At 55.3% G+C, this 25,774-nt stretch overlaps 10 protein-coding genes across 10 annotated transcripts; 3 read left to right on the top strand and 7 right to left on the bottom strand.

The window, feature by feature from the left end:
* Window positions 1–196: 196 nt before the first annotated feature.
* Window positions 197–4,117, bottom strand: LMH87_002803 (uncharacterized protein; the record flags this gene model as incomplete). The annotated part of the gene is made up of 8 exons (XM_056194319.1): window positions 197–1,742; window positions 1,802–2,307; window positions 2,357–3,057; window positions 3,111–3,235; window positions 3,303–3,530; window positions 3,593–3,656; window positions 3,713–3,924; window positions 3,990–4,117. 8 exons carry the CDS (start codon window positions 4,115–4,117, stop codon window positions 197–199), a joined length of 3,510 nt encoding a protein of 1,169 aa, XP_056051268.1.
* A 979-nt stretch (window positions 4,118–5,096) lies between these two features.
* LMH87_002802 (uncharacterized protein) lies at window positions 5,097–7,196 on the bottom strand (the record flags this gene model as incomplete). The annotated part of the gene is made up of 2 exons (XM_056194317.1): window positions 5,097–7,049; window positions 7,119–7,196. The coding sequence occupies 2 exons, from the start codon at window positions 7,194–7,196 to the stop codon at window positions 5,097–5,099; spliced, it is 2,031 nt and encodes a 676-aa protein (XP_056051267.1).
* A 1,799-nt stretch (window positions 7,197–8,995) lies between these two features.
* LMH87_002801 (uncharacterized protein) lies at window positions 8,996–9,839 on the top strand (the record flags this gene model as incomplete). The annotated part of the gene is made up of 2 exons (XM_056194316.1): window positions 8,996–9,152; window positions 9,298–9,839. 2 exons carry the CDS (start codon window positions 8,996–8,998, stop codon window positions 9,837–9,839), a joined length of 699 nt encoding a protein of 232 aa, XP_056051266.1.
* Window positions 9,840–10,141: 302 nt separating this feature from the next.
* Window positions 10,142–11,070, bottom strand: LMH87_002800 (uncharacterized protein; the record flags this gene model as incomplete). Its single annotated transcript, XM_056194315.1, has 3 exons — window positions 10,142–10,759; window positions 10,820–10,931; window positions 11,033–11,070. 3 exons carry the CDS (start codon window positions 11,068–11,070, stop codon window positions 10,142–10,144), a joined length of 768 nt encoding a protein of 255 aa, XP_056051265.1.
* A 1,064-nt stretch (window positions 11,071–12,134) lies between these two features.
* Window positions 12,135–13,477, top strand: LMH87_002799 (uncharacterized protein; the record flags this gene model as incomplete). Its single annotated transcript, XM_056194314.1, has 2 exons — window positions 12,135–13,054; window positions 13,108–13,477. 2 exons carry the CDS (start codon window positions 12,135–12,137, stop codon window positions 13,475–13,477), a joined length of 1,290 nt encoding a protein of 429 aa, XP_056051264.1.
* Window positions 13,478–13,797: 320 nt separating this feature from the next.
* Window positions 13,798–15,689, top strand: LMH87_002798 (uncharacterized protein; the record flags this gene model as incomplete). Its single annotated transcript, XM_056194313.1, has 4 exons — window positions 13,798–13,810; window positions 14,064–14,119; window positions 14,172–15,616; window positions 15,671–15,689. The coding sequence occupies 4 exons, from the start codon at window positions 13,798–13,800 to the stop codon at window positions 15,687–15,689; spliced, it is 1,533 nt and encodes a 510-aa protein (XP_056051263.1).
* Window positions 15,690–16,053: 364 nt separating this feature from the next.
* On the bottom strand, window positions 16,054–16,437 carry LMH87_002797 (uncharacterized protein; the record flags this gene model as incomplete). Its single annotated transcript, XM_056194312.1, has 1 exon — window positions 16,054–16,437. The coding sequence occupies one exon, from the start codon at window positions 16,435–16,437 to the stop codon at window positions 16,054–16,056; it is 384 nt and encodes a 127-aa protein (XP_056051262.1).
* A 2,639-nt stretch (window positions 16,438–19,076) lies between these two features.
* On the bottom strand, window positions 19,077–20,000 carry LMH87_002796 (uncharacterized protein; the record flags this gene model as incomplete). Its single annotated transcript, XM_056194311.1, has 1 exon — window positions 19,077–20,000. One exon carries the CDS (start codon window positions 19,998–20,000, stop codon window positions 19,077–19,079), a length of 924 nt encoding a protein of 307 aa, XP_056051261.1.
* Window positions 20,001–20,587: 587 nt separating this feature from the next.
* LMH87_002795 (uncharacterized protein) lies at window positions 20,588–23,139 on the bottom strand (the record flags this gene model as incomplete). Its single annotated transcript, XM_056194310.1, has 3 exons — window positions 20,588–20,830; window positions 20,887–22,850; window positions 22,914–23,139. The coding sequence occupies 3 exons, from the start codon at window positions 23,137–23,139 to the stop codon at window positions 20,588–20,590; spliced, it is 2,433 nt and encodes an 810-aa protein (XP_056051260.1).
* A 536-nt stretch (window positions 23,140–23,675) lies between these two features.
* Window positions 23,676–25,148, bottom strand: LMH87_002794 (uncharacterized protein; the record flags this gene model as incomplete). Its single annotated transcript, XM_056194309.1, has 2 exons — window positions 23,676–24,139; window positions 24,191–25,148. The coding sequence occupies 2 exons, from the start codon at window positions 25,146–25,148 to the stop codon at window positions 23,676–23,678; spliced, it is 1,422 nt and encodes a 473-aa protein (XP_056051259.1).
* Window positions 25,149–25,774: the final 626 nt, after the last annotated feature.

Here is a 25,774-nt window from a genome sequence, read left to right as displayed (position 1 = left end):
CCTCTTCAGTCGTCCACGCTACACATCTTCACATGGCTGAAGGTGCTCGACTCGTCCTTGAAAAAACATATCGTCCTGTATTTGTCTGCTGTGTGTAAGTGCCCCATTGATGTATTTTCCCAATCCTAATCGTTTTAAACCCATACATATTCATCAACCAAAACATAGGTAGCCTTATATCACTGCCCCGAAAGCCTTAAGAAGCACCCCCGCGACCACCAACTCCCCACTGTGCCTGCGCCTCGGCGATCGCGGTGTCAATCGCCGGCAGTTCGCGGCCTCTACCAGTAGGTGCCGCCATAAACTTAATCTCAACGAGGTACCGCAGATATCTACCAATATCCTCACGCGTGATGCCCTCTCCTGCACTATCGTCGACATCTGTCCAGCGGTCCGCATCGGCCTTGAGGATAGCCACGGCGTTTCTGTCATCCAGCTCCGGAGCACGCGTGGTGCTCGGCAGATTCGAGGTGGCCATGTGGAACAGCGGCATCAGCGCGCTCTGCTCCTGGTCCTTCTCGACGGCACCGGCCGAGACAAACTCCTCGAGCTGCGTCTTCCAGTCTTCGTAGTCGACCTCTGGCACTTCATAGCCGTAGTAGCTCAACGCAGAGAGGAACTCGTTCATCCGCAGACGGGGGTGGGCCGTGACGTGCACAACGTTGACGCCAGGAAGCGGGTTCAGCGCCGAAGCGACAACAACGCGAGCGACATGGTCGACAGGGACGGCATTGACCGAGTTGATAATGCGAGGACGAGCGCCGAGCTGGACACAACCCTTGCAGAAGCGAATGAGAAAGTCGTCGGTATTGGAGACACCGCCGTTTCTGCTGCCGAGAATGTAGCCGGGTCGGACCACTGCGCCGCGGAGACCACGGCGGCCGGCCTCGCGGACGAGCTGCTCAGACACCCACTTAGTTTGACCGTAGCCAGTGCCAAGGCCGTTACGGCTACCCATCATGTCGTCGGACTCGAGGACGGCGCCGCGGCCGGTAGCGGTCTGAGCGTCCGATAGATTGAAGTAGTGGTCTGTATCGAGGGTGGAAGTGGAGGAGACAAACGAAAAGAGCTTAGGCTTGCCCTCATTGCAGAGCTTCATCGCATCAATGGTCGAGAGAACATTGGGACGCATCATCTGCTCGTAACGAGCGATCCAGTGAACGTACGCAGCGTTGTGGATAAACGCATCAGCTGTATCAGCGACGTGCTTCCAGCTGGCGTCGTCAAGGCCAAGGCGGGGCTTGGTAAGATCACCAATAACGCAGGAGATCCTGTCCGCCCAGGAGTCTTGCCAGAGACCATAGCCTTTGAGGGATCTTGTGAGACGCTCCTTGGCAAACTTGTGGTCCTTGGCTCCACGGATGTGAGCAATAAGCTTGGTGTTCTTCCTCTCTAAGATGTCCTTGGCTAGGTATGCGCCGAGGAAGCCAGTGGCACCGGTAAGGAAAAAGGTGGCGCCAGTGGAAGGGCTCAAGGCATCGGGATCCGCGCTTTGGTACTTTTCGTCCAGGGTCTTGGTGAGCTCGTCGAGAGAGTCAGAGTAGACTGTATCGGCAGAATGGTCGACTGTAACAGCCTGGCCGCTGCGAAGACGGTCGACTTGGGTGCTCAGGCCGCGAAGGGTGGGGTTTGCATAGAGGACGCTGATGGTGATGTCGACGTTCAGGTTCTTGCGAAGGTCAAGCAGGAGCTGCTGAGCAAGAAGACTGTGACCACCGCAGTCAAAGAAACTTGAGTCGGGCCTAGGAGTCGAGGGTTAGTGTTTAAGGTGCGGAGAACTAAGCCATCAGCAGAGACATACCGGACTGTCTGAGCATTGAAACCCGGGATCAGGGTCGACCATTGTGTCGCAATAGTCTTCTCAGTCTCGGACAGACTCTCCCAGCTCTTCAGGTCCTCCTCCGAGGCTTCCTCCATCATGAGAGAGGCATCGGGGAAAGGCAGGTTGGGAGAGTCGACCTTCCCGTTCGGGTTCAGAGGCAGCTTTTGCAACACAAGGTAGATCGAGGGAACCGAGTGCGCCGGTAAGCGAGATTTGAGGTGGTCTCGCACTTCGGCTTGGATGAGGCGGAACCGCTTCTTGAGGTAGACGGTACAGGGCCCCATTTCCACACCCTCCTCTTCGATATCTTGGAGGCCCTGAGCCTCAAGCCAGCGCTTCCACTCCGCAATCTCGGGCACGATGTAACTGACGAGCGTCGGCTCCTCGTTACGATCTCTTCGAACCAGGGTCTTGCAGTCTCGGATCAGAGGACTGCCACTCAGGTTGGCATCAATCTCGTTGAGTTCCACCCGGAATCCGCGAATCTGTCAAGTTAGCGTAATGGAATAAACAAAAGAACGAATTATTATTTACCTTGACTTGGGAGTCGATACGGCCTAGCACACGCACAGACCCGTCCGGTCGATATTCTCCGAGATCTCCTGTGACGTAAAGTCTGTCTCGCGGTCCCTTGTAGTACTTGCGCCACGGTTCGCCCTTGCTGTTGGCCTTGTCTGCTTCCACCCACTTATCATTGTCGACGAACCAGTTGTCAATGAACTTCTCCTTGTTCTTCTCAGCATCATTCAGGTAACCTTCCGCGAGTCCGGCAGCGCGAATATAGATTTCTCCAACGACACCAATAGGACAAATCTTAGTGCGATCCTTGCGATCCACTACCAGCACCTGGACATCCTTCATGCCCCAGCCGGCGGGGACGGAGTCGCCGAGTGAATCCAGGGCTGTCGGGTCCTCCTGAGCGGAGGGAACCGCAAAGTAGGACACAGCACGAGAAGTTTCCGTGGTTCCGTACATGTTGATGATGTTGCAGGCAGGGCCGAGCTTACGAAGCGCGCGGCAGTCGCGAGTGGTAAGGACGTCACCGACGAAGAAGACCTGGCGCAGGTTGGAGAACTGGGCTGTAGCGCCACCAACCAGAATCTGTCCCATCGCAGGCGTAAGGTGAGTCGTTGTTGGAGACCACTCTCGCATCCACTCACTCAGCCTCTCATGCTGGATATCCTCCTTGGCGGGAATGAGGAGTCTCGCGCCCAAGAAAAGCGGCGTCATGATATCTGAGGCGACGATTAGTGAGAGCTTCTGAGCTACATTGCAAACAAGTTCGTACCTCTCTGGATTGGGTCGTGGGCAATTCCAGAAAGACAGGCGTACACGCTTTCTGATGAGAGGCCAAACTTTTCAGCCATCCATGGGAAATATCTTGCCAGACTGTAATGACGGCCAAGTACGCCCCTGTAAAGTATTAGTAGAAGCTCGGCGTGTTCCGAAGAGGAGTAGGGGACAGGGTGAATGCTCATACTTTGGTAAGCCTTGAGTTCCGCTTGTAAATGACAGCGTACAGTTGGAATCGGGTCCGATGAGCACGTCTGGAGGTGTAGATGCCCTCTCCTTGACATTGGCGAAGATGTCGCCGCCATCTTGGTCGCCACCAGTCAACGCGCCATCCTCGGTGAAGCGGAGGTCCGGAATCTTGATCTTAATACCAAGGTCATCATCAATGTACTTTTGGACGAGAGGAGCTAGTGGACTGTATCAAGATGTCAATATCGAGAGACCTCGGGTCACGGAAGAATTGGGCTTAGCGCTTACCCGCTCTCCTCCGTAGCCTTGCGGATGGAGATAAGCGCCTTGGGCTGAGCGACTTGAAGATAGACTGGTGTGATGCGTTAGCTGATTGTCGGTCCAGTTCTCGTCCGGGGTTAAGCATACTCTGCTGTCTTTGTGGGGGATACTGAGGATCAAGGACGGTGACGATACCACCGGCAGCCAGGGTTCCCATGTACGCACAGACCAGCTCGACTGAGCGGTGCGCAAAGATCATGACGGCGTCCCCATTTTGAATGCCAGCATCGCGCAAGTAGTTTGCGATGTTGTTGCTTGCCTCGTCAATTTGGCGGTAGGTGTATGTTGTTGTTGGCGCCCTGTATGCCTTGTCAGCTACTGCAATTGACATGACCTCGGCTCAATGTAGAGGGGAATGACGCACTTGGAAGTCTTGGTCTCGATGACACAAGGTCTGTCGGGATGAGCCACGGCATTCTTGTGGAATATCTCATGGATACCTCCAAGGTAACCCCCCCAATCGAGGTCTTCGGTAGGGTCAGGTAGCGACATTGTGGCGACTGTATGGGACACAGTGCAAAACGAACTGCTGACTACGGCCGATGAAGAATGGGAAGAGATTGAGCAGCCGAGGGAGTTGATAAATTGAAGCTCTCGATATTGAAAGCAATTGCAGCTCGTCCCCGGATTAAATGGAGCGGGGTGCGTTGAAAAAAATAGCGGCGTGTAGCTTCCAATGCCGCAATGCCGCAATGCGTCACCAAAATTTTCTGCCCAGCTCCGAGAGTCGGAGCGGAGGCTTCTGAGTGGTGACTAGCTAACGTTGCCTACTCCACAGGCCGCTACCACGTATCTGAGAGCATTTAACATGTCGGCTGAATTCGCACGCAAATACGGATTAGTGACGATCGCCATCGAGTTCCTGGATCACTAGTCTGGGACATGGAAAGATCGGTTGCCGGTGGTCTAGAGCCTGGGCTGGTCCATGCCATGGTAGTGACCTGACTCGGCGCGCTCGGCTGAGGCTTTACTTACCTTGCCAATCACCATCGCCTCTGTTCAGGGCGATAATAAAGCAGCAAGAGCTTAGGCTTGGCGCCCCCAAAAAAATGTGAGGTTTGTTAGCGGTGGCCATTGATGTAGCTAGGCCAGTAAATTGGACTGCTGATTTTGGTGATCTATTAACTCGATACAAGAAAGGGGCAAAGTATTTTCAACCTGCGAGGCGGTTTCTTCGAGAAGGTGGGTGTAGATCGACTCGGGGTGATCTCCATACCTCACCCGAGCGCAGTAACATTCAACAGGAACCTGCAGAACTGGGAAAGATTGAACATGATGTCTAGGCGCACAGGTGTTCTATGCACGGACCGATACAACGGTTGACGATGTAATAAGCGGGTTATTGAATACAATTTCAAGTTCATTGTATTGCTTGTCTATCATCCGATACATAATGCCATCTGCATGATTGAACCAAGCAAGCCATATGCATCAACAACACCTTTCACCGCACAAGGTACTTACACACACCTCACTTCCTCTTCGTCGCAGCGCCCGTGTCAGCGCCGCTGGCCTTGGCCTTGGCCCTATCTTCCAAAATCTCCTTGACGGCCTTGCGCTTGGCGTCCATGTTGACCTCCTCCTTCTTGCCCTTGTCCTCGACCAGCTTGGGCGGCTCCTCGTCCTCGTCGCCGCCGCCCTGGCCAAACTCGTTGACGCGGGAGTAGTCGGTCTTGTAGGACCACATCTGGTACAGGTAGACGAAGAAGATGATGTCGTCGCGGAACGTGGCGAGGCGGTGCAGGAGCGGCATCTTGATGGTGAACGCAAAGAGGTCGTCGATGAAGGTGTTGAGGAACTTGTACATCATGGCCTTGGCGGGCATGTGGGCGACGCTCTTGAGGCGGTAGTTGATGTACAGCGAGGGCACCATCATGAGGAAGCCGTACGTGTAGACGGAGCCGACGAGCGTGGCAATGACAAACGAGTACCACGACTTGTGCGTGTCGTACCAGAGCGAGTAGATGCCGTAGGCGATCAGCAGGGGCACGGCCACAATGTACATGTACTTGAAGGCTATCTCGTCGTACTCCTTGGTCTTTTCCTCCGTCTCGGTGAGCTTGTGCTTGTCCTCAAAGACGAACCAGTACGGGATGTAGGAGCCGGGAGGTGTAGCGCGCCAGCGGACGTCGACAACGGTGGTAATCTTCCAAAACTCGATGACGATGCCGACAACCTGGGAGCCGAGAATCATCCAGCTCGTGTTTTGCGAGTTGTCGAGCAGGTACAGGAAGATGACGGCCTGCATGAAGACGTTGGCCAGAATGGAGCGCACAGAGATGCCGACATTGTCCTTCTTCTTGCGGTAGTGCGCAATGTCGGAGCCAAACGCCAGCGTCTCGAGGATAAGATGGGCGACGGTGGCAAAGGCGGTAATGGCGAGCAGGATGGGGTTGTTGTCGAGAAGAATCTCCTTGACCATTTCAATCTCGGAGCCGTCGCCGGTGCCGGGGACGGGATTGCCAAAGGCGGCCTGGCGCGCGTTTTCCTTGGAGTTCATCTCAATGTTGGCCATGATCTGGAACTGCCAGGCAGCCATGTTGTTGAGGTCAATGCGGATCGGCAGCTCGGTGACCGTCTCGTTGAGAGGAATCATGTCCTTGGTGAGCTGCCAGAACGTGTTGACAAACAGCAGCGGGTAGTACCAGCCGTTCTGGCCAGTGCCGTCACGGGCGCCGGAGCGCTCGAGGCGGATAAAGTGCTGCATCGGAGGAGGCATGGTCTGTAGTTCCTTGACGCCGACACCAGGAATAAACGACAGACTAGCGTTGGGGTGGTAGTGGTTCGTGATGATGGGCGTCTTGGGCTCAACAATCTCAGGCTCCTCCTCTTCCTCCTCGCTGCGCGAGCCGAGCAGGTTTCTCGTCTTAGCCACCCTCTTCTTGGGCAGGTACTGGGTCAGCGGGTAGGCCATGTGGTAGGCTGTGTCGCTGGACCAGCTCGGGTCGCGCGGGTCGAGGGTGCTGCCGGCGAGGCCGACGAAGAAGTGGCCCCAGAGGGTGCCGTTGTGCTGGACCTCGGGGGGCACGGTGAACTTGCCGTCGACGTGGCGCTTGTCGGAGCTGTTGCCCATGTGGAAGCGCTTCTCGTTGAGCACGACATACTCGGGGCGCGTCTGTTCGATCGGGGCCGGGTTGGACGAGGGCGAGACGGTGATGACAATGTCGACGTGGCTGTCCTGGGGCCAGATGGGCGCGACCATCTTGGGGAGGGTGGCGCGCTCGGCACCCTCGTCGAGCTCCTTGGGCCGCAGCTGGAAGGCAGGGATGTCGCCGGTGTTGGTGGTGACGCGGATCTGCTGGCCCGTGGTGGGATCCTCGACGCTGACGCCGCGCTGGTCCTTTTGCATGTACCAGCTGAGGCCGGCATTGACGGCGAGGTAGAAGCCAGCGCCGAGAAGCAGGCGTTGGAAGTTGAAGCCACCCTAGATTAGTGTCAGTGGGATTCGGGGCCGTTGAACGAAGATTTCATGCGGCGAGGAGCTCTTTCTTACACCTTGCTGCTGCTGTTGGCGCTGGCCGGGCGCTCCCTGCTGGGGCGGGAGCACGGCGGCGACACCTTCGGCGGGCATTGTGTCGCTGTGACGGGACAATTCGACGGGTCAGGGTCGATTCCAATATGGGCAATGCCAAACGATGCCGGTAGACTTGCGAAGAACGGGCAAAAAAGGCTGTCTGGGGAGGGACAGGCCAGATATGCGCGGCGCAAAAGCTGGGTTGTCGAAGGGGGGCGAGAAAGGGTCCTCTTGCTAGGGCGGCGTGGCGTTGGCTTTTGGCGTTGGCGCTGCAATACCCACGTGGAGCGCTAAAAGTAACGTAGTAAAGGGTAGAGAGAGGTAGTGTTGGTTTTACAAGCAATACCTAAATTGGAAAGTATTGTATCTAGATTTCCAGAGTGCAGATAACATCTCAATTTGTCAAGATTGACAGCTTCTTTGCACCAAGGGGTAATGCGAAGGCTCCGTTACTCATCCGCTGCCTGTGCAATCCGTCGCGGTGTTGTCGTGTCCACGTCTGCCTCGAAACGCCAAGCATTCCACATTCGTTCTGCAACCGCACTTATTTGGTCTGGTTTGTATGCCACATCATCCCCAAATCAAAGAAACAAAAGTTGCCATTATTGATATGCAGTCTTGTCTTCTTCGTTCTGACGTTCCAATGATGGGTGTCTTTGGCCAGTTGAGCTTCTACATTTGCAGCACGATGATGGTAGATGTCTGGTGAAGAAGGTTATTCTTGACCTTTCGTTCACAAAAAAAACCCCCCCCGAAAAAAATAGTGAAGAAGAAAAGAAAAATTCTAACTATACTCGGCAGTTTCGTGAATACTAGCCCGGCAGACGCAACATATGTCAACTGGTGCCATGAGATTCAGTAGTGCTCGACAGCAGAAATCAACGAAGCTTTTGCAGGAGGACGAGCAAGGCAAGAAAGAAAATCTGACAAAAATCGAAATAATAATAATTTCCGATTTCTTTTCTGCAATGCACGATTTACTGGCTGCAGGCAGCTCGATCCCACCATCAAAAGCAACCTCGGTGGCGTTGAAGAGACATTCAAAGGTGTCCTTCAGCGGGGAATGAGCAGGTTATCGTGGGCGCCTGCCAGAGCGCTCACGGCATCTGCCTTTGCGATGAACCCACCCAAGACTCACAGGCCGACCCAATATTGGAGGGGAAAAAAATTCTTTTCCATCTATTTTATACCAACATACATGTATGAGCCTTTTATTTCACGGCTCCTAAGCAGCAATTCGAGCCGAGCGCCTATAACCCGTGAGTCACCCACTGGGCTGTGCCTCCTCCAGCGTGCCAATCCTCAGCACTTGTCCGTTGTAAAGTTAACTAGCGCAGCCAAAGCAAAATAGCCGTTGTCTTGTCCCGATTAACGCAACCTCTCAAGCCAATAAGCAACCGGAGCGGGAGAGAAAAATCGCGCCAACCAGCCAGAAGCCACCCCGGCGCGGCGTGTGCCGGCCGTTCGCCGAAAACGACGCCGTCGCCCCTCCCTTTGGCCCCTCCGCCCCCCGAGCGAGTCACTGCACGTCATATGGCCAATGTATTTACTTTCCAACGAACAATAAACACTCCTCAGGCCGCCGCTTTTTTTGTCGATAAATTCTCCTGGTTTCACACAGCACACCAATCAGACAAGAGCAGTCACAAGACATCTCTTCCCCGCATCCTTGCGCTCCCAATTGCCACACCCTGCCACCTGCTTGTTTGCCATCAACCGACTCTTTGACAGGGAGAGCTTGGGCCCCGAGATAACAAGAGTCCAACTCTTTGCGGCCCACGCTTCGCTTCCAACTCTTTTGCACTCGACATCTACATATACCCTTCTCCTTGGGGCTACCGAATCAATCAATCAGAATGACGGCCGAAAGCACCAACGGCACCTCGGCCGCGGCCGCCGCGCCTCGAACCAAGATCTGCGTCTTCTGCGGCGCCTCGCCGGGAAAGAAGCCCGAATACATCGAGGCTGCCCGCGCGCTCGCCCGTGCCATGGCCGCCAAAAACATTGACCTAGGTACGGTTTCTCTCTCTCTCTCTCTCTCTCTCTCTCTCTCTCATCTGCTCGGCCGCGCACCAGCTGCACACATGCTGTGTCCCCTCTTCGCCCCGAACCTCATCTGTCCCGAACCCCCTTCCCGCGCTAACGCCTCCCTCCGCAGTCTACGGCGGCGGCACCGTCGGCCTCATGGGCGAGGTCGCCAAGACGCTCTGCGAGCTCAACGGCCCCGACGCCGTCCACGGCATCATCCCCGAGGCGCTCGTCAAGTGGGAGCGCGACGGCACCTACGCCACCGTCAACGCCGACGGCCGCTACGTGCCCGACGAGACAAAGTACGGCCGCACCACCGTCGTCCCGGACATGCACACCCGCAAGAAGCTCATGGCCGAGGAGGTCTTTGCCGGCGGCCCCGGCTCCGGCTTCGTCGGCCTGCCGGGCGGCTTCGGCACCATGGAGGAGCTCTTCGAGGTCATCACCTGGAACCAGCTCGGCATCCACAGCAAGGGCATCGTGCTGCTCAACGTCAACGACTACTGGCGCGGCATGCTGGACCTGATTGACACGGCCGTCGACCAGGGCTTCATCCGCGATGCCAACAAGAGCATCGTCCTGGCGGCGCAGGACGGCGACGAGGCCATTGCCATGCTCAGGGACTACAAGGTGTCGTCGGCCATTTACGGCCTGGAATGGGGCAAGCAGTAGACGGGGAGCGGCAAATTTTAGGATACATAGAATAGAATGCAGAGGATAGAATTAACTCATAGACTCTGGATTTGGCATACAAGACGGACGGCGCGGAGTTTTGGTCATTCGTGGTTTAGCAACGGCGCGCGTCCTCTGCTCATCAATCAACATACACTACTCATGTTAAGCACCGCTCCATCACTTCCGCACTTTGCATGAATTCGGTATAGTGCCTGTTGCACAGAATTTGCCGTCTCGCAGCGTGTATTGTACATGTTCTACCAGTTTATTTTTCATCATGTCGTTGCTCGCTGGCCCCCTTAACCGTCCACCTCCATGCCTCCTTGCCCGTCGCCGACACGGTCGAGCCACTCCTTGACCTCAAACTCGTCATAGAGCTTGAACTGCTCGATTCCCTTCTTGCCGCCCTCGGCCTTGACACCGACCAGGCCGACCGAGGTGTTGTCGACCGTCAGCTCCTTGTCCTGGACGAGACTCTCGCGGAGGGCGCGCAGGCCGTGCTGGACGAGCTCCTCGCGGGTGCAGTCGGCAAAGGAGTCGACGTGGCGCTCGAGATATGTGCGGGCCATCTGGCTGCGGGCGCCAATGGCAAAGGCCGTCATCTCCTCCGTCATGCCCGATGGCTGGAACTCGTACAGGTGCGGGCCCGTCTCGTCGACGCCGGCAATCAGCAGGCCGACGCCATAGGGCCGCTTGCCGTACATTTGCGTGTTGACCTGCGCCTTGTCGCCAATCATGCCGACGAGGCTGCGCAGGGGCATGGCGCGGCCGTAGGTGAGGCGGTGGCCGAGGCACTGCTGCTTCATAAAGTTGGACAGGACGCGGGCGTCGGATGTGAGGCCGGCAATGGCAATGCCGGCATGTTCGTCAATGTTGAACAGCTTCTTTTGGTATGATGACAGTTCTTCGGCGTTGCGCTAAAAGTGCGGTTAGCGAATGGGAGGTCAGATGCCAGTGTTGAACAGGTACGCATTTACCTTGACGGCGCACAGAACGGCATGGGTCTTGCTGACAATGCCAACAACTACCGAACCTTGCTTTACAGCTTCGGCGGCATATTCAATCTGGAATATTCGGCCCTGGGGCGAGCTATGAGATGTAATGTCAGCTTAACGACGCAAGGAAACGGCGCCAGCCACGCGGTCTGCAACCAAAGGCTCGCATCGTGGAATCGGGACGGGCCGGCGTACAATGTGACTGAATCGTTATCGTAGTTGTTGCGAAACATGATGTATAGCTCCCTGACGTGCGGGTGCGCGGATGGAGATGGATATGGGATGGGCGGTCGTGGAGTAATGCAAAGGCGAGGGTGAAGCTCGAGCTGGAGTGGGTTGGCGTTGTCTAGTAGACCAGCCAGGCAGCCCAAGCTTCGTCGCCTCTGGTCCAGGCTGAAAGCTGTCGCGCGCTGCGGCAGATCCGCGGTTAGACCGCCACACCGCCTGCCTAAAATGGACGTACACGGCCTGGGTGACCAGAGCAGCACAACTTACGAGACATCGTATTGTATCTGGCATAGAACTCACGAGATTACACTAATTTTAAATCGATTTGATATTCCTATAGGTACTCAAAAAATAACCTCATCAAGATGCCATCTGATCTACATGCGCAGCCCACCTGCAACCTTGGGAGTTGTCCATGGTGGGGGCGTCACAGCGCACGCATCCCACTGAAGAGTCGCTCCAGCGGCGTCCAATGGTCCACTGTGAGTCCCTTGGTTCAGGGACCACTTGGCAGCTTCCAAGTCATGTCTGTTCTTGGACATTCCGCAAGCCTGCTGCAGGCGACCTGCAAGGCGGATGCAAAAAAGCCAGTGGCTTTTATATTGCGTTGATTGACTCACTGGACTGTAACAGTCAGTCAATAAATTCAAGACGGTTTTTTTTGCAATGTAGCATCTATACTACCAATCATCTACGACGCACAACGCCGATTGTCGGCGGCGCTATGCCGTCATCTCGCTGCAAGCCCACCAGCCTTCAAGGTGGGGAGGGGCAGACTCCTCCCAAGTAAAATCTACCTACAAACCAAGCTTAAACAACTGCCGCATCCGTGAACTCTCTCTCCCTTCTAAACCAAAGCACTGGCAGGTCTCCTCGTGTCCCCCGGTGGCCAATTTCTATCTAGTAATATACCCTTGACTGGATACATTACTCTCGCGTTGCTACATAAACCCCTCGTCGTGACGCCTGAGCTTCTGCATCTTCCTCCTCGTTCTGCTCTTGACGCCAAAAGTCTTTGTCAACCCCTCATTGTACTCTAACAACAGCAGCACAACAAAACGGCCCAGCCATGCCTTCCAGAGAAGAAATCACATACTTTGGCGCCGGCCCGGCCCTGCTCCCCCAGGACGTCCTCGAGACGGCCTCGCAGGCGCTGCTCAACTTCCAGGACACGGGCCTGGGCATCGCCGAGCACTCGCACCGCTCCGCGCTCGCCACCAAGATTATCGACGAGGCCAAGGCCGACCTGGCCACGTACCTCGACATCCCCGAGGACTACGAGATTCTCTTCATGCAGGGCGGTGGCTCTGGCGAGTTCTCAGCTGTCGTCTACAACCTCGTCGGCGCCTGGGTCGCCCGCAAGCGCCGCGCGCTCTTTGCCAAGCTCAAAAAGTCCGAGACGGACGAGGCCAACGACCCGGCCCTGATGCAGGAGCTGCGATCCGCCATCGACCACGAGCTCAAGCTCGACTACATCATCACTGGTGGCTGGTCGCAAAAGGCCGCCGCCGAGGCTGCCCGCCTGCTCGGCCCGCACCACGTCAATGTTGTTGCCGACGGCCGCGGCGAGGACGGCAAGTTTGGCAGCATCCCGGAGGAGTCGACCTGGAAGCTCTCCAAGGATGCGGCGCTGGTGTATCATTGCTCAAACGAGACAGTGGACGGCGTCGAGTTCCAAGAATTCCCCCAGTCGCTTGCTCCTGGCCCTGACGGCGAGGGCCCCATTGTCGTCGCCGACATGTCGTCCAACATCCTCTCCCGCCGCATTCCTGTGCGCAACTACTCGCTCATCTTCTTTGGTGCGCAGAAGAACCTTGGCTCGACAGGCATCACTGTCGTCGTCATCAAGAAGAGCTTGCTTGCGCCCAAGCTACCTCAGCCGTCGGCGACTCTAATGCGCAACATGGGTCTCCCCATTCCTCCCATTATTTTCTCTTATGAGACCATTGCCAAGAATAACAGCTTGTATAACACGTTGAGCATTTTTGAGTAAGTACTATGCCGATACAGTCACAGGCACAAAGTATGCTAACCCCACTTAGTGTCTACATCGCCGGCCAAGTCTTGAAGAAACTTCTCAGCACCTACCCCAACCGCGTTGAGGGCCAGGAGCAGGTTTCTGCCAAAAAGGCTGAGCTCGTCTACGGCGCTCTCGATGCCCACCCTGATGTCTACAAGGTTGTTCCCCACAAGAATGTGCGCTCACGCATGAATGTTTGCTTCCGCGCCAACAAGGGTGGCGATGTCGACGAGACGGAGAAGCAGTTCCTCAAAGACGCGACCGCACTTGGCCTCACTGGTCTCAAGGGGCATCGCTCGGTCGGTGGCGTGCGGGCCTCATTGTACAACTCGATCCCTCTGGGGGGAGCAGAGAAGCTGGCCAAGTTTATTGACGACTTTGCCAAGGCATGAGTGACTTCTGGTGTTGCAAGAAAGTTGCACTCTAGGGTAGGAGTTACTTTAGAGGACGGTTCAACACGAAAGCTAGCTGTGAGATCAGCTCGTGGGCTAAAAAGCATGATGCTAAAAAGTAAGATCAAAAGTATAAATAAATATTTAATGACTCTACTCAAATGTGAATTGGAGAGGCGAGTAGAATATTACTCGTGGTCAATACAGCAATATGTAGCATAGTCTCTGCCAATGTTGTAAGGCACATTTTACCGATCATTAGCGCAGCAGCTCCACCATCTCAGAACCCTGACTCTTCAACAACAATCACGGAAAAGGCAATGAGTAGCGCATGTACGCGTTAGAGAGTCAAATGCGGATGAATTGGGCGAAAATAATATAGGGATGCTGCGATCAAGAGCATTATTTCAGAGAGTGGTTTGCGCGACAGCTCGACCGGCCGGCACACTGTCGCGTCGCGCCACAAACTGCCGTCACCCAGGGCAAGCTTCAAGGAGAGCACTGTCAACGAGCGGCCATCACCAAGTTGCCGCTACACAATCCGGATTTCCGAATACTAGAAATACGATATATGCTCTGTCTACAGCTCAAGGGAAGGCCGGAATTGCCGTGATTCGCATATCAGGGCCGTCATGTCTCGAAGTCGGTTCTCCTCACCCCCCCCTTCTCATATTCATTGTCTGACACTCGTTAGATATGTAAAAGTCTGTGCCCGTCCAAACCAGCACCAAAGCCACGCTACGCCGCTGTCCGCACGCTATTTCATCCAGAGTCCAGCAGTGACGCATCGGTCGTCGTGCTCGACTCTGAAGCGCTCGTTCTCTATTTCCCATCCCCTGCCACCGTGACCGGCGAAGACGTTTTGGAGCTGCACGTCCACGGCGGCTCCGCCACCGTCAAGGCCGTCCTCGGCGCCATCCCGCGCTGCGCCGCATCCTCCTCCGACATTCGCTACGCTGAGCCCGGCGAGTTCACCAAGCGGGCCTTCATCAACGACAGGCTGGACCTGGCGCAGATTGAGGCGCTCAGCGACACGCTCGCCGCGGAGACGGAGCAGCAGCGGCGCGCCGCCGTGCGCGGCAACTCGGGCCGCCTGGGGCGCACGTACGAAGGGTGGCGGCAGCAGCTGCTCCTGGCGCGCGGCGAGCTCGAGGCGCTGATTGACTTTGCCGAGGACCAGCACTTTGACGAGTCGCCGGCGGATCTGCTCGGGAACGTGGCATGGCAGATACGACATATGCTGCACAGCATCAAGCTGCACGAGAAGGGGGGTGAGAGGAGCGAGCTGCTGCGGAACGGAATCAAGATTGCGCTCGTGGGGCCGCCGAATGCCGGCAAGAGCTCGTTGATGAATCTGGTGGTTGGGCGGGAGGCGTCGATTGTGTCGGGCGAAGCGGGCACGACGCGCGACATTGTGGAAGCCAGCTTGGATATCAGGGGGTATTTGTGCTCATTTGCGGACACGGCGGGCTTCAGGACGAAAGGGGAGTGGAGCGACATTGGGATGGTGGAGGAAGAGGGTATACGGAGGGCGAGGAACAAGGCCAAAGAGGCAGATGTCGTGGTGGTGCTTGCTTCTGTTGAGGTGGGCGGCGATGGCCATGCGTTTCTTCGATATGATGAGCAGACGCTGGAACTCGCCGCTGAGGCGGAAAACTGCCTTGTGCTGGTCAACAAGCGAGATGCCACCGACGAAGAGTCGTTACAGAAGCTGCTCTCTGGCTTCAAGAAGACGCTCCATGACAGAGGCGGCAAGCTGGACGGCATCCAGGTGCATACCGTGTCGTGCCGTGAAGCACAAAGTACTACCGTCATTGGCGACACGGATCCCGGCGGCGTCCACGCCGTCATTGACGCACTGAGCGACCGCTTCGCCGCCATGACGTCGCTGCCCGCCGACCAGCAGGACCTGCTGGGCGTGACGGAGCGCCAGCGGCAGCTGCTGGCGGACTGCCGCGGCTACCTGGAGGAATTCATGCTCGAGGCCGAGCGCGTAGAGCAGGACGATGATGATGATCCCGAGGCGGACAGCGTGCTGGCGGCCGAGTATCTGCGGTATGCGGCGGATTGTCTGGCGCGCATCACGGGACGGGGCGAGGGCGGCGACGTGGAGGATGTGCTGGGCGTGGTGTTTGAAAAGTGAGTGTCATTTTCGCCGTGGAAGTGGGAGTTGCTTTGCTAACGCGATGACAGGTTCTGTGTTGGGAAATAGGGAATATACCACTGTAAGATATTGTACGAATACATACATAGGGTTGGACATTTCACGGATGGGCGGTTTTTGTAGACTGTTATTTTATTTCATCAAGTTTCCTTTCATGCACAGTAAAATGCAATGTTGCGTGGATATAATTTTGCCTCGCGCGTCTCGCCAATCGAAAAGTCGCTCAGTCGCTGCAAAGTGCCAGTGTATGCTTCCGCCACGCCCCCCTCCAATCCCCCTCCCGCTCCCCAAAATCAAATTCTGAAACAAAAAGAGAACGCGTGGCTATCAGCCTCGAAAAGCGCCGTCAGCAAACGCCCAGGCTCGAGTCCTCGGCGCGCCCATGCCGCCACCCACGCAGCTACCCACGCAGCTACGCCGCGCCAGCGTCCGCCTCGGTTGGGCGCGCGGCGGCCAGCCCGCCAATCTTATCGGCGGCGGCCGTCAGCGCGGGCGGGTTGGCGCCCTTGATGTCGAGCTGGCCGTGGACCATGACCTGCTTGCCGTCCTTGAAGAAGAGAAAGGTGGGCATGGCGGTGATGTTGTACTTTTGCGCGGCGTCGGTGGCCTCCTCGACGTTGACCTTGGCAAAGGCGAAGCTGCCGGCGGCGCCGTGCTTGTCGGCGAGCTTCTCGTAGACGGGCGCGATGGCCTTGCACGGCGGGCACCAGGTGGCGAAGAAGTCGACGACGACGTAGGTGTTGGCGGCAAAGACCTCCTCGAGCTGGGCGAGGGATGTGACGTGCTGGATACCCATGGTGGCGGGGATGTTTGTGTGTGTATGTGTCTGTGGCCTGAGTATTCGGGGCTTGTCTGTGATTTACGGGATTGCGTGAATCTTGGTTTGTTTAGAGGAAAATTTTCGAGCTTGTTGAATATCTATCAAGGTGGCAGGTTGCGGTTTAATATGCAGTCGGCAGTGGTGGTGGAATTGGCTGGAGCGGGGTGGAAACTGGCGTTTGTCAAACGGGCTGCGTCAGCAACGATGTGATTTGACAGCTTTGCAACTTCCACGTTGCCCGCAGGCATGGATTCCAAATACCGAGCTGAATCTTCCAAAGTCACGCTAACACATCGCCAATCGCCAGCCTTATTTTCTCTTCTCCCAATCAGTCGGCGCTCGTGAGAGATTCCAGCCGCTGCCCCTCCCCCGCTATTATGCTGTCAGCAGCCTCCTTCGGGCCTTTGACCTATCCCGAGATTCGTCCGACTAACCGGATCCTGGCTATAACTAGGGTTCTTAACCACCTTCTAGAACCTTGAAAGTATTGACCAATGACCCGGACGACAATGCCAGCCCTGGTGGGTAGCGCTGCCATGGCAGCCATCGTCTCATCTCTTCGCCCTAGCCGGAGGCCGTCCCCCTGGCGCATCGCTAGGAACCACAAAGCAAGGTACAATGGGACTGACAAGGTCGGTGCAAAATATGGCCAGAATAGGCGCGGAGGCTAGAACTTGGACAAAGACAATGACGCGTCCGACAGCCAGCTTGGCATCGTTCTGTCGGATTAGGGTCATCGCTGTTACGTAGACTAGGCCACCGCCACACAGACGATCCCACCCCCACGGTTCCTCAGTCACAAGACGACAGCCCTATGAGTCGTGGCATTTAGAAATTCGTGCCATAATAAGCTTTGCCTAGAATCTGTTTGAGCAGACCAGGCGTAGAATCCACACTATATGAAGCGCCAAGAACATGCATAAACCACAATGCTCCGCTCCACGAGCGTATATACTTGTCGCGGACATTGTGACGATTACCTCGTAAGTCGCGACAGTAAACGACCAAAGTGGCATACTGGACGTTCGATCAGCAGAACATTAAGTTTCAATTATCTCTATTAACTTGCTCATAATACCCCTCTAAGTGCACCAAGGGCTTGTTTCAACCACAAGACCCCGTCCCATAAGCGCAAGGACTTATCGTGGACAATGTCAATGTCAAACTAGACTCAAGCTCAACAGGGTTTTCTTCCTCGCTGATTTTGCCAAGCCTATCTCTGCGATACCGTGCCTAGGCCTTCTTGACCCAAGGCAGTCATCCTCAACACCGAGAACACCTTTCGACGACGACTTGGGGCTTTTGTGACTCGCTCTTCAATGACTTTAAAGTACCTGGATTGTCCGTTGCTGTCATTGACGGGAAACGAACGTTCGCAAAGGTATACCCAACCCCTGCGGCACCACTGGAACTCTATTGCTTACATGCCATGACTCTAGTGATTCGGCCGTTAAAGCCACCCCCGAAACTCTGTGTTTCGGCGCCTCCACCACGGAAGGCCTTTGTCAGAGCTACCTTGTCGCAGTTTATCCAGGACAAAACCTACCCTGCTCTACTGGAGAAGGGATGGAACACGCCCATCTCATCCATCATTCCAGACGACTTTGTGCTTGCCGACGACTGGGCGACTCAACACGTCACCCTCGAAGATGCCATCAGTCACCGTACTGGTCTGCCGCGCCATGACAATTCCTGGAGGTACTCCACAAACGGATCTCAGACGCTGGTGCGAGATGTTGTCAGAAACCTGCGCCATCTGCCTCTCACGGCGGAGCCGCGAGCCTCTCGGCAGTACTGTAATTTGATATACATGGTGCTTTCGCACGTCAGCGAGACCGTTACGAAGCGACCCCTCAAGACGACGTTCAAGGAGCTAATCTGCGGCCCGCTGGGCATGACCTCAATATAACTCGACCTACAAGAAGCCAAGAACTCAACCCACCACCTGGCGACCGGCTACAGGTGGGACAACGCCACGCAGAGCCACCTCGCCATCCTCCACAACACCATCCAGGTCTCGGGCGCCGCCGGCATCATCACCAGCGTGGTCGACTACGCGAAGTGGGTGCGCAGCCTGCTCCGTCAGACGCCGCCGCTCACAGCGGCTGCACACGCCGACATTCGCACGCCGCACTTCCTCGCCTCCACCGACCCGCAGGCCGACCAGGACCTGAACTTGTACGGGCTTGGCTGGACGAACTGTACCCCAACCGGAGTGACATGCCGCTACCACCTTCAGCCAGCCTGCAGGACCTCGCGGGGGAATACTACGGTGCGGGATACGGCCGAATGACGTTCAAGTCAGCAGGTGAGAATGAGAGAAGCCTTGTTCTGGTGGCAGAGCGCCCGGAGATGGCGCAGCGGTACAATGTCCGCCTCCAGCACGTCTCTGGCGATGGCTGGGTTGCGTACATGGATACATTTGAGCACTCGATCCCAGGGGCAATAGCCCGAAAAGCCACCTTCAAGACTGACAGCAAAGTGTCTGCGCTGGTTATTGACATGGGCAATTATAACGTCACCTTTGCCAAGGTTGCCTGAGGATAGCTTGGCATAATTGCTACATGCATATGCAAAACAGTATGGTCCCTCTACTTATACGTCGATATATTCTGTTAGGAATTTTCAAGAACATCGTTTATCAAAGATCCAAGCAGCTCTGCCATCTTTCTGCCTCCCTCTACACTAGGCTCAACCCTCTCCACGTAATCGCCTGCATTCTTCCCGTTCATGGCCTCAAATAACGGACATGCCTTGACCGGTACCCCATCAATTTCGATGTTCCTAGTCGCCTGCTCGTACATTTGCTTAATGCCCGCCTGTAACCTCTCAGGCTGCTTGTTGTACCCCAACGCCCTCAGCGCCTTGTCGGCCCAGCTCGGCGCCAGTCCAGCCTGCGACTCGAGTGGGTGGTATATCATGCACACAATGACGGCACGAGGCTTGTGATTTGCGACAATCTTGGCAATGTAATTCTCCGTTTGAGTCTTGAAAAGCCCGATGAAATACCGGAGCGCCCATGCGCGACCGCTCCGGAGCGACGAGAGCGGCGTGAGCCATGCCAGCCACAGCATGTGCAGAACCGTCCACGCCGTCGGCTTCATCGCAATGTCATTGCCGCCTACGGAAACGATGAGAATATCGCGTGGGGCGATGCGATCGCGAATAAATTCGTCATGCGCTAGCAACCCAGAGCCATGTCGTTCACGCAGCAGCGACGCCTCCACAGCGAGGTTCAGTGTCGTCACCCGTGCGCCGAGAACATGATTGAGCCAGAATGCCACGTCCGCTTTTGGATACGGCTTTTGCAGCACCAGGTTGTAGATTTCAGGCAAAGAGGCTGTGGGCACGGCATCTTGCGAGCCGGGCGACGTGGACGGCAGCCAGTACTTGTTGTCGAAAGAGGAGTCGCCGGCCAAGTACACGACGGGGGTTTCGGGGCGCTGCGCGGTGGCAATGTTGAAAAATGTGGTAATGTCGGTTATTTTATGCCCCTTGTACTCAAAGTAGAACCGCGATGTATTGATTTTATTGGTCATCTTGGAAGTAAGATGTAAGGAGATTCGTACAATATGAATGAAAGGAATATCTACAAGTAGCTCGCGGTACAGGTATAAGTGGCTAAAAGACCACGGCACCTGGTTGGTGGTTCTCAGCCACGTCGTTAGGCAGCAGCGCACTTCCAAAACTAAAATATATATAAAACACTAACCCTGTACACTTGCAAGTTGGTAAACAATTGCAGTGGCAAAAATAAAGGGCAATGGCAAAAAAAGAACATCCTGAGGATGCTGGCGGTCTCTCCCGCCGGGAATTGAACCCGGGTCTCAAGCGTGACAAGCTTGCATACTGACCACTATACTACGGAAGATGTGAACAACTGTAAAGCAGCTGTCGTAGTGTGGATTGGGCAGCAGACGAGACTAATCTGTATTTGAACCTTTCGAATTGGTGTCGCCGCCTGTAGTTACCGTCTGGGTCGACCGGTGCGCATCGACACACGAAAAAAACTGTTAATTCACATTGACAATAGTTTCCACAATCAATTCCATGTACTCATATAATACATCTTACACCATCTCCATGCAACTATTCCTTCTTTAATTGCACTCCGCATGTTGACTTTTTACAGCTCATCCCGAGACTTCTTGCCCTCTAGGTCCTCCATGGCCATTATCTTGACCACCAGACTCGTCCAGCCGGTAAAGTGCTGCGTGCGCTGTCCGGCACCCGTCTCCGGGTTATACTGCTCCCATGCAAAACCCGTTTCCTTCCAGCTGTTGTACACGGTATTGACCAGGTTCTTGCGTAGGCGAATGTACAGGTCTCGCGCCTTTTGGCTGTGCGGGCCGCTCTGCGTGGCAAAGTACTATGGGCAGGTCAGTTTCAAATTTCCGTTGTGAGCCGCTACAGAATTTTACTTACATGAAGTTGCTTGACAGCGAGGTAGTTCATGGGCATCCATATAGGGCTGCGCCAGTAGTTCTCCTCTGTTCCGTAAAACTCGGACTGCTTGCTCAGACTGCGAATGCCGTAAGGGCTGAAGAGATGCTCCTCATCGCCAAGCAGATCCAGAATCCTGCCTAGCTTGGGGTCCTTGGGCTTCATCAGACCAACGAGGAAGGGCATGATGGAAATGTAGCCCTTGTGGCAGACAAGAGTATGCTCCTCAAAGTCATCAAGGGAAGCGTCACAGAAGCAACCTTCCTTTTCGGACCAGTGCAAATCATTCAAATTGTGCTCGATAGCCTCGAGGTTCTTCTCCATGTCGGCGACATCCTCGGCAATGCCAAGGGCATCAGCAATGTTGACGAGCGATTTGGTCATTAGGCCGACCCAGGCCAGCAAGTCGACATGCAACTCACCAGGCGAGGGGGGGCTAGGTCGAGGGTAGTCATCGAGACCACTCGTTAAGCAGTGCGTTTCGGTGCGGCCGCGCCAGCGGTACGCCTCGCGGGAGGAAAACGCCTCGCGATCATAGGTCTTGATGTCACCACGCTGGGTGCGGCGGAACCACTGATACTGACGCTGCAGCAGAGGGTAAATGTTGCGCAAATAAGACTCGCCGAGCTCGGTATTCTTGAGGTGTGCGTCGTGGAGATCGTCTTCCTGGCCGAGAGTCTCTTTCGTAGCCTTGCCAGAACCGTTGGCTTTGCGAAGCTGCTCCATAAAGTCCTCAATGACGAGGAACAGAGTGGGCGGGTTGGCGTAGTGAGGGTACTGGATCTGAAACTCCGCAGGCACTTTGCTGCGGGCTTCGTGACCCAAAATCTGCTCGCGAGGAATCCAGCCATCGTCGTCCATGGTGTTGTACCAGCTCTTGACTACATCCAAGGCCAGATCCATGTCCCAGTCCGAAATGGGCATCAGATGAAAGCCTTCGTCCCAGAGGAATCCGCGAGGGAAGAACGGGCGCGAAGGAACGCTGGTGAAGAGCTCATAAGGGCCCTCGAGAGCAGCCTTCTGGCGGGCTCTGGCCTCAGCAGCACCCTCCCAGAAGCGTTCGTCGTCCTCTTCGTATTCTTCCGCATACGAGCGATCGATAATCTGCTCTCCGTGGAAATATCCGACACCACCAAGAAGGTTGGCGAACATGCTCTTACCAAACTTCAAGTACTTGCTGCCCTCAAAGGGAGCCTTGAAATCGAAGATCTTGGAAAACCGCTGGCCAAAAAGCTCCGAGGTCTGCTTGATTTCTCGCGTAACGTCCGACGAAGTCAATTGCTTGCCTCCCGACGCAGACGAGAAGATGACATCGAATTCAAACTCGCCCTGGAAGTTCTTTTGCACAACGTGCGCATTGCCAGCGCCGGGGTTGTTGGCAATGCGGTAGACCTGCCACGGGAAAGGCGCGTTGTCCTCCTCGTAATCGTGTTGAATCTCCATCGCAGCAGCCTGGAGCAACTTGAACACGGCCGCCTTGGTCTGCCAGAGCTCGCTCTCGGGGAGCTGCAGACTGTGTACCAGAGTCGTGTCCGTCTTGCGTCTCTTGGCGAGATCATGATCCGTAGTGGGATGCTTGCCCTTGCCCTCGGTAACAACCAGGGTGTAGTCGCCCAGCGACTTGGAGTTGCCCTTGAGGGCAACATCGCCGGGGTATCCAAACTCGGTAGGTGCTGTCTCGACAGCGAGCTCGCCATCGCCGTCTTGGGCAATGTAATAGTACAGCATAGTGTTGATGTCCTTGGGCGCGCCATCGCGAGGTACACCCTTGATGCGCGCAGCCCAGCTGCCGCCGTGTTCGCCGCCGGTAACCTTGACAAACGACGTCGTGATGTCGATCGAGTTACCTTTGTCGTGAATTGTTTGGATACCGCCGTGTCGGGCGTCGAATTCGTCCCAGCCGTAGCCGTGGGCATGCTCGCCTTGCTCGCAGGTGTATCGGAAGCCTGAGTGCGGTTTATTAGTCTATCGCCTCATCTGGGGCGCATCTTGTGCCAGCTAGGGCATACCCTGTTGCACCTCGCCGTAGTCATCGACCTTGGACCACATCAAGCCTGTCCACAGACCCTCTGGTGTTCTAGGTCGCACGCCAAAGTACACATTCGGCTTGTAGGGTCCCCAAAAGAGGCTCTGATTGTTCTGGCGTCCAATCTCTGCTGTCAGAATCGACTCGCCATCCGCGGCGGCGGTTCCAATGGCCAGCGCCACCGAAACCCATTGCGCGAGTCGCCCCATCTCGATTGCTAGCGAGAAACCGATATATTCGTCGTTGTGGGATCGATCCTCGTTAAAATCGACTGTCCAGCAGGTTAATTGTGAGTTCCAGGCGCCGTCATTGACAAGTAAGAACGAGCGTTTGTCGTCGTGGACACGGTGTAATTGGGAGACACGAGGCCCTGTAACCAGCTCCCCGCAATAAAAGGGAGCTCCCTGAATTCTGAATTAGTGGCCCCTCACTAGCGCAGCCAGCCTACACGAGCTGCAAGCCAAAGCTTGGTAGGGCGGCAAGTTGGGATGGAAAATATCTTGAATAATAATAATAGAATCGTGGCCATTTATATCTGGCTCGTTAAATATATACGTAGAAGACTTATTGTGAGTTGCTGGGGCAATTGCAATTCTACCCATCGTTGCGAGCTTTTGCCCCTGGTGCCTGTGCCAGTCACATGCCGTTGATGCGTCATTGCGTGGCTTGTGTGGCTTCGCACCATTATCTTTTACCGCCATCATGGTCCCTTTCCCGCCGTCTTTATCCAACATCGCATGCTGCCTCACAGAAACTTCTTGGCGTGATCCATCATCATCTGAACCGCCTCGCTCTCAGACGTGCTCAGTGCGTGCTTGAAGCCGGCTTCGCCCGTCAGGCACGCCTTGTTGGCGCCCAGCAATTTCCAAGTCGTCGTCGACGCCTTCTCGGGCTCAGTGACGAATTCTCGAAAATTTCCAAACTCCCATTCCTTCTTGTCGACAAACTTGTTTTGCAAAAGACCGCCGTTGAACCAGAGCGGGCTTCCGTCTGCGCCAAGATGTAGTAATTGTGGCGCGCACACTGTGTACGCGACTGACGGTTCCATGTCGGGCTCGGTCGCCGCTCCTGACCTCTTGAGCTCTTCAGTGGGAGGCTTCTCGGCTTCGGCCTCTTCCGCCACGCCCATAACAGCGACACGACCGCGGTGAAAGGCGTAATCCGTATCGCCCACGAGTTCCCAGCCTAGCCAGAATGTCTCCTTATCACCTAAGATGTCATTTAGCTTGAGGTCCTTGGCTCTCAAAAGGGCCAACTCACCATAAACCATATCATAGACGCCAACGGTGCCCTGATCCTTGTTCCCGTTTCTCTCAGGGCCATTCATACGACAAACAATGAGCATGGCAATGAAATGGCGCCACTTGTCTACCACCACGACCCCAGACTCTTGCATATGGCCGCTCTCTCCCTTCCAATACCGGCTCGCAAGAACATTTGACGATATCGGCTTAGGCAGAACTTTCTTGAGCCAGTCTTGCTTCCACTCGCGCCACAGTACCCGGTCTTTGAAGAACAGCGCACCCGTTCTCTGATAGTCCTCATCCTCGAACAGAGTCGCCGGATCCTTGAAGAAAAGGCTGTCTGCATCGATGAAGATGGCCTCTCGAAAACTGGAATACATGATTGCATAGGCCTTCACGGCCCAGCCAGCCAATTTCCAGCCCTTGTCATCCACCATTGGTGCGATCTCCCGGGTTGTGACGCCGTCGAGGGCTGCAAGTTCCGCTTGCACGTCGACGTCGAGATCTTGGTCGTCTAGGTACATGACTTCGATGGGCAGGGTGCATCCTACATCTCGTAAACTATGAACAAGCGTCTTCAAGTGTGGTACCTGGGCATTGCCGGCCGTGACAACGATGCCTCGCCCTCCGTACTTCAGGTTCAAGTGCAACGTCATATGATCGGCAAAGTATGGTGCCGTCCAGCCAGCCATCAATTGCTCAAATTTGCACATGAAAGCCTTGTACTTCCCGTATGCGTTGATTGATTGCTCAACACCAGCGTCGGCCAGCTTGCCAGCGGTTTTCGAAAAGTAGCGGCGCATGTATGGCACCATGTCGGACCTGATGAATGTCGCCTCAGGTCCGCCTTCCACCAAGTGCAGCTTCTCCCAAGCTTGAAAGAACTTTTTGTATTCACGAGCGCGGAGCCCAATCTCCCGCAGCTTCTCTGGACCGGTGCCTTCAATGGCGTGTAGCATCCAGCGAGTCTCCATCTCGCCCGGGAGTAGATCCTCCACGCGGCGGAGAGCCTGTTCGAATTCGATATTCCGTGACTGTCCTGCTGTCTGTTGGACCTGTGACGGAGGCAGCAAGCTCAGTGGGATGGTTTCGCCGCTTGCATTCTCCCCTGCGGTGGTATAGATGGCGGCTTTTGCGGCCCGCGTATATGAGGAGTCCTCATATAAATCCCCTGTCTGATTCGTGCTGTCGAAGTAGAAGAAAAACAGACATAGAAGGAAGAAACTGGTTAGTAGCAGCTTCACGCAACGTATCACTCGTCTCTGTCGGCCGAACTTGCCGAACTCGCGGCTAGGCGACAAGCGCCGGAAGCTGCCGAGTACAGGCATGTGTAAGAACAAGGTAAAGAATAAAACTTGGCGAGAGGAAGTTAAGTAAGATGGATGACGGGAATTTATAACACAAAAGCTGTTATCAAAAGTTGGAAGTTTGTCGCGACATTGTGCTGTGTGGAACTAGGTGGGCATTCATGGCACAGAGCTGGGGACTACGCGAATGATAAATTCGTCTCATACAGTACAATACTAAATGTTGCAAATTACAATACGGGAGAAACCTCCATCAAAATTGCCCCCAATTCCCCATTCCCTCGCGGCCACTT

This window comes from Akanthomyces muscarius, chromosome 3 (assembly GCF_028009165.1).
Source record: "Akanthomyces muscarius strain Ve6 chromosome 3, whole genome shotgun sequence".
Classification (NCBI taxonomy): Eukaryota; Fungi; Ascomycota; class Sordariomycetes; order Hypocreales; family Cordycipitaceae; genus Akanthomyces; species Akanthomyces muscarius.
Note: the sequence above shows the minus strand (reverse complement) of the source record. Positions and strands in the feature narration are given on the sequence as shown.